The 12,599-nt window shown below is 46.0% G+C and overlaps 1 protein-coding gene across 1 annotated transcript in view; it reads left to right on the forward strand.

The window, feature by feature from the left end:
• TMEM44 (transmembrane protein 44) overlaps positions 1-12,266 on the forward strand; it is a 57,401-nt gene extending 45,135 nt beyond the window's left edge. The window contains exon 10 of the mRNA XM_063441069.1: positions 11,856-12,266. Within this exon, the coding sequence (XP_063297139.1) occupies positions 11,856-11,975 (120 nt within the window). The 3' untranslated portion in view covers positions 11,976-12,266. The remainder of the gene's footprint in view (positions 1-11,855) is intronic.
• The last annotated feature ends 333 nt before the right edge of the window (positions 12,267-12,599 follow it).

The following is a 12,599-nucleotide window of genomic DNA, read 5'->3' on the forward strand; positions in this document are numbered from 1 at the left end:
AAAGTTCAATTTACAGAGCAGGAGATAAAAACATTTAAAGTAAGTTGCATCTGATTGAAAATGAAACCATTTTGTGTTCATGCTGGCTGTGTGAGTCACAGCTACGGGTGGTGTGGCTAGGGCTGCATAAACAGAAACAAAAGTGATTTAACTCCTAAATGGCACATAATTTAGAAGTGAGACTGCAGAGGCATGATCTATACACAAAAACTATGCTACAGTTGTTTGGTGACTATAGTGTCCCTTTAATACATATCTGCAGTGGAAAACCAACACACAGCCAAGTCCTCAGTTACCATTATTTCATGCTGTAGATTTAGTGAGACTATTAATTTGCACGGTGTGTCTGCTAACATTCTCTACATACAAAGTGTCATATACTTTGCAGGCTGTCTTATGAATGCCCCTCTTTGGCATGCTCCAATGGAAAATATTCGAAGATCATTCCAACATTTGTTCAGGACACTTTAAAACCACAAACTTTATGGCTTCAGTTTCCATTAACGAGTTTAGGGCTGAGGGTATTATGAGCATTATAGAAGATTGTCATGATACCTTTCATACATATGTAATTTTAAGGGTGTTATTTATAACTCTGTGGCTGACCTTCCCAGTGGCATCTTCTATCTTTAAACTTCAATATAATATATATATTTTTTAAATCGGTTTATTGATTTTTCAGAAAATGTAAAGATGAATCAGAGATTAATATAAAGAGACACGCAGATCTCGAACATTGCAATAGCGTTCAGTCATAGAATAACAGTGTCATATTAGTAAACAATGTTTTTAAGTTACATCAATTAGAACCAAGCAAGTGAGTTTTCCTTGCGAAAATACCTGAGGCTCTGGTATATGTGCCACTATTATTATGACAATACCCCTAAGTGTACCAGGGGTGAATAGTTAACAGTAGTAAAACTAGCGAAAGATTATGATAACGTATGGAAGATTAATATTGTGAGTCTCTATCGCTCTTCGATTCATTTGGTTGTGCATACCAACTATGTTGCAAAAGTGATGGTAGGAGCCGCACTCCATTCCAGCAGCCACCTGGTGCTCCGGAGCAGGACCACCAATCCCACAACGACAAGGCAATGAAAGAAATTCTCCAGGCACTCAAGGTGTTAAAGCCGCAGGCAGTTTTAATGAAACAAAAAAAGAACAGCAACGTTTCGACCTACTATGAGACTTGACAAAGACATCACAGTAGGTTGAAACGTTGCTGTTCTTTTTTGTTTAATTAAAACTGCCTGCGGCTTTAACGCCTGGATAATTTCTTTCAGTGCATACCAACTATGTCACTACACCCCACATGTACATGTGTGGTCTGCAGTTGTCCCTCCCCATAATGACGAGGAGAGATGTATATCGAGTAGAGGTGTCTCTGAGAAACAGAGTGAAGAGTCAACATAATTAGAGGAGAAAAAAAGAGAGGAAAAAAGGGGGGGGGGCAGAGAGGGGTGGGGGAGTAATGGCAGTATACGCATACTGTAATAGGTACAGATTCGGTTAGGCAATAAACATGTGGAAATTTGTGCCAGTAAGTGTCAAGTTTGCATATCTTCTTCACTGCTTAAGTTGAGTCTACCACAGACGCGGCATCCTCCTCTCTAGTCCCCAACCTGTCGGCCATGTATATGAACCAAGGTCGCCATCTCTAAGCGTGTTTGTCACTGTTACCTTGCAGTCCCGTCTGAGCTGCTTCCGCTGCCTGTATATTCTCCACCCGCCCTAGCCACTTTTCCCTTGGGTTTCCAGAGGGCAGGTATCAGAGACTATGCCGCATTAAGGAGGTGTCTCTGGGTGGATTTTCTCTATGCCCATATCGGAGCCGCTGTGAGGTCAGTACCTGTTCCGCGAAAAGTTGCGGTTCCCCAAAGATATCCGTCAGCGCCTCTCTAATCATTCATCATCCAGAATGGCACAATTTAGGGTAACTCCACCAAATGTGTTCTATCGTTCCCATGTCATTGTCACATCTCCAGCATGTTGGGGGTGTGTTTGGAAATATCCTATGCAAGGGAAGGCATTGGATACCACGTTGATAGCAATTTATAGTTAGTTTTCTGATATCTTGAGCTGATCGAGCTCTTATGGTTTAGGATCAATACTTTCTTCTACTGTGCCTCAGTGGAGGTTTTGCCAAGAAAACCCTCCCAACGTCGTTTGGAGGTTGTTTTTGCGGTCTTGTCCCCTATGAGTAAGTGTTGGTAAAGGACCAATATGGCTTTTTCCAATATGATGCTTCCATCACATATGCCCTCGAACTAAGTCAAATGCGATTCAGAAGTGCATTATTAGGGATCTGTTGGTAAAAGTGTCAGCTGGGGGGCAGGACCTGACCTGCAAGTTGACCAGACATGTTTACAGAGAGCACCTGCCAGCACAAACTTTAAATCGACTAAACCTACACAAAGAACTGGCAGAAGGATCAGAATTTTGCTTGACAAGCACCTTAAACTACAGGGATATTGCGGATCCCAAATTACCAGCTCCTGAAGGCGTACTTTACCTTCTGGCCATGCGGCCTACCAGGACTGCGGGCCTGACGGCTGGGAGAGGCGGGCGATCTCCTGCTGGGGACTACGCATCCTGAAGAACAACCACAGACATCCCATTTCTCCCCCCCCCCCCCCCCCTCCCCCCCCTCTGGACCGGTGGGGGATATCCCGGTCCCCACTGGGCACACCACTTACCGAAATAGCCTGCAATCGGCAGAGTCTCAGACTGCCTGGTGGATTATAGATGGCCGCCATGCGGAGGCCTTCACGGCAACAAGCAAATCTAGATAGCCTGTACTGGGCACAGGGCTTCAAAGCCAGATTTGAAAAGTTAAGCCAAGATTTTTGGACCCACATAGCCAGCACATCCAACACTCCAACACTCCTATCCCACCTGCCCAACTCCAGCGCAGTAAACAGAGATCAGCTACGGCAGCACCACTCCACCCGTACCTGCAGCACGGCAAAGCTATGACAAAACCCGAGAATCCTGACATTGTGCCAAAGGGGGTAAGCGGAAGCAAGTGCCTCAAACACTGTCAAGTCGCCGAAAGCCCGGTCATCCTGTGCGGCACAACCTACATAAGCCTCGGCCCGACAACCACAACGAGCTCCTACCCAGCATACTGTAAAGGCACAAGCAAGGGAAAAACCCGTTAGGGGCCCGCCGACAACACAGCGACTTCAACAACCCACCTCAATCCCTTGCAGTCGTTCCTCTGTGGGACACACTAGCGGAGGCAGAGTCCTGGCCCACAGGCCGCAGGGTGGCATGACACACACTCGGCTACATGTTAATTAAACAAAATTAAACATGTTATAAAATAAAATAAATATTTTTATATATATATATATATATATATATATATATATAATAGATGTGTGTATATATATTATATATGTAATATATATGTATATTATATATATTTAACGTCATACATAGTGTATTTTAATACTAATATAAGTACATATATTAGTATTAAAATACACTTAGAATGACGTTACATATATATATATAATATACATATATTATATATATAATAGATATATACACATATATTATACATATAAATACGTATAATTACAATAATAAATAAATAAAATTAATAAATAAAATATTGAAACAAAATTTTATATAAATTATATATCCATATGTAATTTCATTCTAACTGTATTTTGTTATTAATATATATATATATTGGTAACAAAATACACTTAGAATGACATTCTGTATATATCTATCTATATATAAAATGCAAATAACCGCAAATATATATATATATATATATATATATATATAGATAAATACATATAATTACATAAAAGATTACATTAGTATACACGTAGAAATTAAATACCTATAAATGCATATATATTAAAATTCTACGTGTATATTTAAGTAATCGCCTCCCAGAAGGGTTTGATGAGTGGGCATGTCCACCAGATGTGGAAGAGGGATCCCAGTTTCCTCCCGTATCTCAAGCATTCTGGGTCGCAGGTGGCTGTCATTACAGATAGTTTCTCAGGTGTACTGTACCAGTGCAAGAGCATTTTATATCCAGTTACCTGGAATTTGGTGGCTATTGAGGCTTTGTGTATGAGTGTAAACACTGTGGTCCATTGCTCCGCAGATAATGTGTGTCCTAGGTCCCTTTCCCAGTATCTAGTGAAGTAGGGGAGGGGTGCATCGGTGGGAGGCGTAATTTGCAAGCGGTAGAGAAACGAAATTGCGTGCAGTGGGATTGGGTGGTTCGTGCACACAGTCTCGAAGGTAGAGCTCTCGAGCTGCTGAGTCCAGCCCAGGCATGGTCTTCAGGAACCTCGTCAATTGATGGTATTTGAAGCGGAGTGTTCGGGACCAGGTCTCCCAGGGGCGTGATCGTGCCCTGTTTGTACAAGTCCTTCAGCCTGCAGGGGGTCGGTAGTCCCAGTGCCATGGTGTAGTGGGGATCCGCCGCCGGAGGGAATCGTGGGTTGTGTGATATGGGGCAAAGGGGTGAGAGCTCCGGGGCCATGTCCTTATGTAGTGCCAGTCTCCTCCAGATGATCATTGTGGCATTCAGAGTTGGGTGTTGCTTCGGCAGTTCGCCTATCATGGCTTTTGGTAGCCACGGGAGGAGAGAGAGAGGCGTCCGCGAGAAGCTCGCCTCTATCGGGATCCAAAGCTTGTCTTTCGGGTTATGTGTCCATTCTATCAGCCGTTGGAGGTGGACGGCCTGCCGATATTTTGCCAGGTCCGGCAGTCCCAGACCCCCGTGTAGCTTGGGTTTGGTGAGGGGGGCGAAGTTCAGTCTCGCTCTTCTACGGTGCCACACATAGTCTGCCATTGTCTTACGAGTTTGTGCGAGGAAGGATTTGGGGATGTGTATTGGTAGGGTTTGCAAGAGGTATAAGAGACGTGGGAGTATATTCATTTTAAGTACACTGATCCTCCCTAGCCATGTGATGTGGGGAAGGTGCCAAGAGTCCAAGTCCTTTTTTATCTGGTCGAGGAGGGGAGGGAAATTGATGCGGAAGGTGTCCGTGAGGTCCGCCGATAGCCAGGTCCCCAGGTATTTGATCGCCTCTGTGCACCAGTGGAAGGGGAAGTCGTTCTGTAGCCTGGTCACCAGCGTTTGGGGGCATCCCACGTTGAGGATTTCAGATTTTGTGAAGTTAATTTTTAAGTTCGACAATGTGCCGTACATGTCGAATTGCTGCATCAGTTCCCTGAGGGAGTGTGCTGGGTTGGTTATAGTGAACAGGAGGTCATCTGCATATGCGGAGACTTTGCTGACTCCCCAGCTGCCTCTGATTCCTGAGATGTCGGGTTGAGTTCTAACGGCGTTGAGAAACGGCTCCAGGCTGATGACAAAGAGCAGGGGCGACAGTGGGCAGCCCTGTCTCGTGCCGTTTTTAATCTCAAATGGGTCTGAGAGGATTCCGTTTACTTGTACTCAAGCAGTCGGGTTGGTGTATAGGGCCGATATCAATGCCATCATGTGCGGTCCCATCCCAAGGTGCTCCAGTGTGTACAGCAGGAAAGACCAGTCGACCCTGTTGAATGCCTTCTTCCACGTCCGTTGAGACCAGTAGGGCGGGTGAGGGCCCCTGTCTTGCCGCGTGGATCAGGTTGAGTGCCTTGATGGTGTTGTCCCTGGCCTCTCGTCCCTCTACGAATCCCACCTGGTAGGGGTGGATGAGGTCTGGCAGTAGCGGTTAGATGCGTAGGGCCAGGATCTTGGCAAACAATTTGAGATCGGTGTTCAGCAGGGAGATCGGTTGATTGCTAGAGCATGAGGACGGGTCCTTGCCTTCTTTTCGTATTATCACAACATGGGCTCGAAGCGAGTTGGGGTCCAGTGAGCCTCCGTTTTGGATGGAGTTATAGAGGGTAAGCAAGTGTGGGGTGAGAACGTCTGCGAACATCTTTCGCCGTGTATCTGTCCGGTCCTGGGCTCTTAACCTGTTTGGCCTTTTTAATGGCTAAGCATAATTCTTCGCTCGTGATGTCTTCCTCTAGGGCGGATATGGTTCGAGACGGGAGCTTAGATGTCACATTTTGCGTGATATATGCTTTCTGGCGTGCTATGAAGGTCTCTTCTGCTACGGTCTCGCGTTCGGGGGCAGGCTATACAGTGAGGAGTAATATTGTCTGAATCCCTCCGCTTTAGCTTTCGGTGTAAGCAGGGATTTTCCCGTCAGGGAGATCCGTTGGACATGGCTCTTTTGCCTCCATGCTCTCAGTGCCCTTGCGAGCAATTTGCTGCTCTTGTTCCCGAATTCATAGAAAGTTTTCTTTGCGAGTTGGAACTGGAATTGAATCTTTGATGTTAGGCATGTGTTGAGTTCCGCTTTGGCTTCCAGAAGTTGTTTGTAGGTAGCGTCTGTAACGGATCGCCTGGCACCCCGACTTGGTACCTCCGTTAAAGGATGCTCCTAGTGCTTCCTGAGGACTCCAAGCACTCTGGCAGACACCACAATCACCGAATCCGAGAAACCTTTTAAATTCTCCCAAGCATATGAATGCTGTAGACCATTGAATAGGAACCATACGAATAGGCTTGTACTCCTAGCAGTCAACTGGAACAGCATACAATAAATCCTTCCCCCCAATAATGAGACGACACATCACTTTGAGGGTAAAACAGGAACTCTGGACTGGCTCATCCAGCCTGGCTTTTATTTCCAACTCACACATACAGGCCACACCCAGGGGGAGGCATAAAAGAACCAATGACATAGATGTTACCTCCCACACATCCCCTCCCCTTAGTGTGACACATAATCCCATTATGCATACAGTGTAAAATATACTTTTACACAACTTTCATAACTTTAAAACCATACATCACATTCACATAAAAATACATATCCACAATCAATCCATTCAGGGGAACAACATATAAAAAATGGCATGAATCCAACCAGGGGTTCAAAAGTTACTAAAAGTATCTTTTGTTCCTTTCTGGCTGGCAGAAAAACATCCCCACAATGCACCCTGGTTTCCTCCCTTCTGCCCTGGAGTTAATTGGAGAAGTAATCCAATTACCCAGGACTAAAGGCAGACTCCATTAACCACATGGTTGCAAAACAACATAAAACACTTTAAAATACATAAAGTCACATTTACACATAACACACAGACATTTCACCTATCCCCAGATAGCTGGGATCTGCGCGCACAAAACTACCGAATAGCGCGCAGATCCTACTCACACAGTACAATTGCCATGGAGCTAAAGTCTTTCCCATAGTCTTTCATTATATGAATAGGCTCCATGGTATGGCTATCTGGGGTATCACATTCCCATAAAGTCTGGTCCATAGTCCAAAGGCAAGAGGCGGGCAATCAGCCCCCTCCAAGAACACGTGGCGAGGTCGGTTTCGCCACAGCGTCGTCGAGGGTGCGCTTGTGTCGCGCTTCCAGTTGGGTCACCTGGTCGACTAGGTGTGTGATTTCTTGCGCGCGCTGTCTTTTCAGGCGGGTGCCGTGTTTAATGAGAATCCCTCTGATGACGCACTTGTGTGCTTCCCAGATGGTGGGCGGAGTGCAGTCAGGTGGCTTGTTGGTGAGGAAGTAGTGCTCTAAGGCGGTGCGTATTTCTGTTTGTATTAGTGGGTCCTCCAAGAGGGATTTGTTTAGTTTCCACGTCCATTGCGATCTGTAGGGCCTGGGATTTTCGATGGTGCGTGGTCCGACCAGGTCATGGGCGCTATGCGGGCAGATATCAGTGTGTCTAGGTCTCTGTGTTGAGTGAAGAAGTAGTCTATTCTCGAGTAGGATCTGTGTGGTGTCGAATAGTAGGTGTAGTCCCTGTCCGCATGGTGGAGAATGCGCCAGCAATCTGCGAGTTGGTGGTCTGAGAGAAGAGTCCTCATGCCCCGAAGGACATGGTCCGATATCGTGGAGGTACCTTTTGATGTGTCCGTTCTGGGGTCCAGGGGGGCATTGAAGTCCCCTCCGATTATGATGGTTCCTTCTCCAAATGTTTCCAGGGTTCTCAGGGCATATGACAGGAACTGCTTCTGGCCCTTGTTCGGGAGGTATAAGTTCGCCAGTGTGATTCTGGAGTCACCGATTTTCCCTTTAAGAAAAAGGCCTTCAGCGTCCTTTATCTCCGCTTCCAGTTGGAACTGAGTGTCCGCCGAGAGCAGTATGGCCACTCCCTTGGATTTGTTCAAGGGGTTGTGTGCGAAGTGCCCGGTGGGGTAGTATCTGTTGGAGAACTTAGGAGCCTGGGGCGCGTGGAAGTGGGTTTCCTGGAAGAAGGCGATCGATACCCCTAGTGCTTTGATCTCACGCAGGGCTTTGGCCCGTTTGTGTGGGGAGTTGAGGCCCCTCGCATTGATCGTGTAGAGGTTGATGTTGTTGCTGTCGCTTCTGCCCGCGCCTGGGGAGTGGGGGGGGGGGGCGAACCCATGTCACCAGGTCCCCCTCGGGCCTGAATTAGGCGGTGTTGTGGGAGAGGAGGGTAGGGGACGGTGTAGTGAAGTTTGTGGGGCAGTGAGTGTGGTTGAGTCGCGGAGGCGACAGTAGTTAGGGGTAATGTGCCGCTGGAAGGTGGAAGTCTAGGGACTGTGAACCCATGGGGTTGGTGGTGTTGGGGGAGAGCCGGTCACCCACTAGTGACTTCTCGATGGGCGGTGAGTCACAGTCGGTCCTCATCCGTCTCCTGCTGCCCAGTAGCTCTGCGGTGTAAGGTAATGTGGCACCCATGAAGAGTAGGACCATAAAAAGGAACAAAACAAAAAAAAGAAAAAAAAAACGGTCTGTGTAGCGTGGGTCCGTTTTGGCCCCTTTATGGTGCGTACCGGGGGGTGAGCGAGGTGAAAGTTGAACGGGGCAAAGGGGGAACATCATGATATGACAGTATAACATTTAGCATTAGCATTAGCAAGAAGAACTTGGGTAACATTTCAAACAATTCAGACATTTTAAACGGTTTAAACATGCCCATGTGGTGTGAGGGCCCTCCAGTGTCGGTCGACAAGAGTGTGCGTCGTGTGGATCACACCTGGCCTGAAGGTAACCAGTCCGGTATGAGAGAGGAGAAGGGGGAAGGGAAAGAGAAGAAAAAAATCATGTATGTATATTTGTCTCTTTTTTCTCGTCTCTGTGTTAGCTTAGGCTGTCTCGTGTAGATAGAGGTGTGTCTTATGTCAGCGTGCCCATCCCTTGTTTGTTTTGTGTGGGAGTCAAGAAGTCTCAATCATGGTCATGGGACCGCTGCTATGTGTGGTCAATCCTGGTAATATGTGACTAAATGTTTCTGCGTGATCTGTCTGCCCCCCCTGACGTCGGCTCAGTCGCCCGTCGTGGTACGGTGATGTTCCAGTCGTCTGAAGGGCTCGTCAGGCAGGGCTCGGTGCATTTTAGCGGTTAACAATCCTTGAGCTATTGTAAGGGCATATGTTACATTTACAATAAAGTACATGGTTTAAGACACAGATAAATATCATTAGCAGTTTAACACTGTGACCATTGTGAAGCAGGGTTCTGGTGTCCCGTCCCTCTGGTGTCAGCGCCCCTATGTTTTCGTGGAAGTGTGGTGAGTGGCTATGTGTCGTGCTGGTGTAAGCTTATGTATCGAAGCGTGAGTTGGTTGTTGTCTCTGTGTGTGCTGTCTCATGGGGTGTGTGCGGCTGGTGGTGTGTCTGTAGTGGTTACGGTCCCCTGAGTTATACTTGCACAGTTGGTCACTTTCCCCCACAGTAGTCTCCTGGTGGGCGTTCAAAGCGATGTTAAAGCAGCAGTCCTCAGAAGTTTGCGGGAGGATGGCTCCAATGTAAGGTTGGAGCGTAGTCGCCGGGCGTTTGTAGCCCAGCCCACCATGGGGAGCGTGGGCAGGGTGGTGGATCGTCTAGGGGTGCTCGGTGTGGCGTGTCGGAGGCCTGAGTTGCAGGGCCCATTTAGCCAGCTGGAGAATATTCGGGACTGTCCAGGGTAGGTGGGGGAACAGGGTGATGTCCAATAGTGCGAGGCTGTGGGGTGCAGTTGCACGCAGTCCCCGGGTGGGTGGGTGGGCGGTATCCAAGAAATCTTGTAGTAAAAGCGAGAAAGGGGTGAGAAAAAATTAAAAAGTTTGGGGGTGGTGAGGGATAGGCATTGAGTGGTAGAGAGTAGGTAGTACCCTCTTTATTCCTCAGGTTCTGCTTGCTGGGGAGGGGTGTAGTTGGTGTCTGGGCCTTGTTGGATGTTGCGGCGAACTGGTCTTCCTGCAGAGCGTTCATTCACCGGGCAGTTGGTCCAGTCCGGGATGGGGATTTACATAGTTACATAGTAACATAGCTGAAAAGAGACTTGCGTCCATCAAGTTCAGCCTTCCTCACATATGTTTTTTGCTTTTGATCCAAAAGAAGGCAAAAAAAAAACAGTTTGAAGCACTTCCAATTTTGCTAGGAAAATAATTCCTAGGAATTATCCTAGGAAAATAATTCCTTCTTGACCCCAGAATGGCAGTCAGATTTATCCTTGGATAAAGCAGTTATTACATATTATTATATCCTTGAATATTCTGTTTTTGCAATTATGCATCTAGTAGCTGTTTGAACATCTGTATGGACTCTGATAAAACCACTTCTTCAGGCAGAGAATTCCACATCCTGATTGTTCTTACAGTAAAAAAACCTTTCCTTTGCCTTAGATGAAATCTTCTTTCTTCTAGTCTAAACGCATGACCTCAGGTCCTATGTAAAGTCCGGTTTGTGAATAGATTTCCACACAATGGTTTGTATTGGCCTCTTGAAAGGCCTGGATATCTTGCGGTGTTCGGATTGTGGCTTCAGAGTTGTCCCGTCGGGCTGTGAGGGCAAAGGGGAATTGCCATCGATATCGAATTTGGGCCTCTTGCAGCGCGGCGGTTATGGGCCTCAGTGCCAGTCGGGCCTGTAGGGTGAGGTGGGAGAGGTCGTTGTATAGCTCCACCACCTGTCCCTCGTGCCTCCAGGATCATTCTGCGCGGGCTTTCCTCATAATGTCTTCCTTTAATTGGAAGTCATACTGCCTCTTGTGCTGGGGCCGTCTTTCGACATCACGGAGCCTGGTTTGGAGGGCGCCATATTGGAGGCCTCATCCTGTGAGAGGAAGTCACCCGGAGTGTGGAGGTAACTTCTGATCGAGGGGTGCGGGTTGTTCCCTTGCGTTCTTGGAGTGGAGGGGGTCATTTGGGTTCGTCTGGTGCGTCCCATGGGTGCCAGATTGTGCGAGTTCGTTGTGCAGGAGCGGAGCGCAAGGATTAGGCGGCCATTCTCGGCCGGCGCCAAGCCACGCCCCCAGGAAATGTGTTTCAACTCCTCCTGGAATAAAGAGATATGCAGCTGTGTCGGCTTGGATTCTGATTCTGGCGGTATATTCGGATCACAAGAAGGACACTACAGCACTGAAGAAGACTTCAGAAGGAGTTGAAATGTCTTTGCTGGTGACATTATTTTGGGATTCTTTTATATACTTGTTTGCTGTGGGGGTTTTTTTTAGGCCCTATTGTTCTTTTTATACTTTTATCCACTGCTTATTTGTCCCTTATATTTTAATAATTGAATAAAGTTTAATTCATTCTATAGAGGTTTCCTCCTGGTTCTCTCCAAGAATATCGTGTTAACCTTAATAGGCATCCTGGAGCCTTTTATATAGAGCCTCGGACGGCTCTCTATCCTTGGATTGTTATCCTATTTGGGATTATCGCTTATTTATTTATTCAGTCTGCACTATGTTTTTTATTTTTTAGATTGTTCCAATTTTGGTCTCCATTTGCAAGTATTTCTGTGTGCATTAACTTGGTGTAATAATTATTTTATGTTTGTGCTTTCTAAATTATATATAATAGTATAACATGGAAGCAAATAATCTCTAAATTTTCACCTTTTTTGCAGTGGGATTTCGAAGATTTGAACCAAGATTGGAGCAAGGACATTGATGTACCAGATATAAACCCCAATGACAGTTCAATCCTGAGCGTTGGCACTGAAACATCAAGTCGCACTCAGACATAGGTCTGCCTTCAGAGAGAAGAATGCTGGTTGTCTATCTAGATGCACCATAACTGTGAAAGCAGCAGTGTTCCATTTCTGTTGAGATGCCGACTTGTTATTACACTCATGGCTACTGAATATTTCAAGAGATACCCTAACAGTTTCAAATGATTTCAGAAAAAGGTCTTGCATCTCTCACCTTATCTTCTTGTCTTCCATTTATGTCTACCAACATTAGATTAATTGTTTGCCGAGTTATTAAAAGGTTGCATCAATGCAGCAGCACAGATTACGATTAAAACTGTGATGGTCTTAAGCTTAGCTTAAACTATTTTGATATATTAATGTAAAGTATTTTTGTTTGTTTTTTGAAAATAACTTTCAGTTGGTTGAATAAAATAAGGGAATAAAGAAAATTTCTGTAAGTGTTGATATGTAAAATAATGACTTTTTTGGATTTTGTTTCTAGCACAATTTACCTCCAAGCTTTTGGTATACAAAAAAACAATGGTTAATAAACAAAAAAAAATAATTCCCTGATTGCATTAAAGGATAGGATAGCTCTGTCCACTCACAGTAGAAAAGATATTCTTATGTTGGTACAAAAAGAGCAGCCCATTCCATAGCAACCTTTTTTCTTCTGTC

Source organism: Pelobates fuscus, chromosome 2, assembly GCF_036172605.1.
Source record: "Pelobates fuscus isolate aPelFus1 chromosome 2, aPelFus1.pri, whole genome shotgun sequence".
NCBI classification, from domain to species: domain Eukaryota; kingdom Metazoa; phylum Chordata; class Amphibia; order Anura; family Pelobatidae; genus Pelobates; species Pelobates fuscus.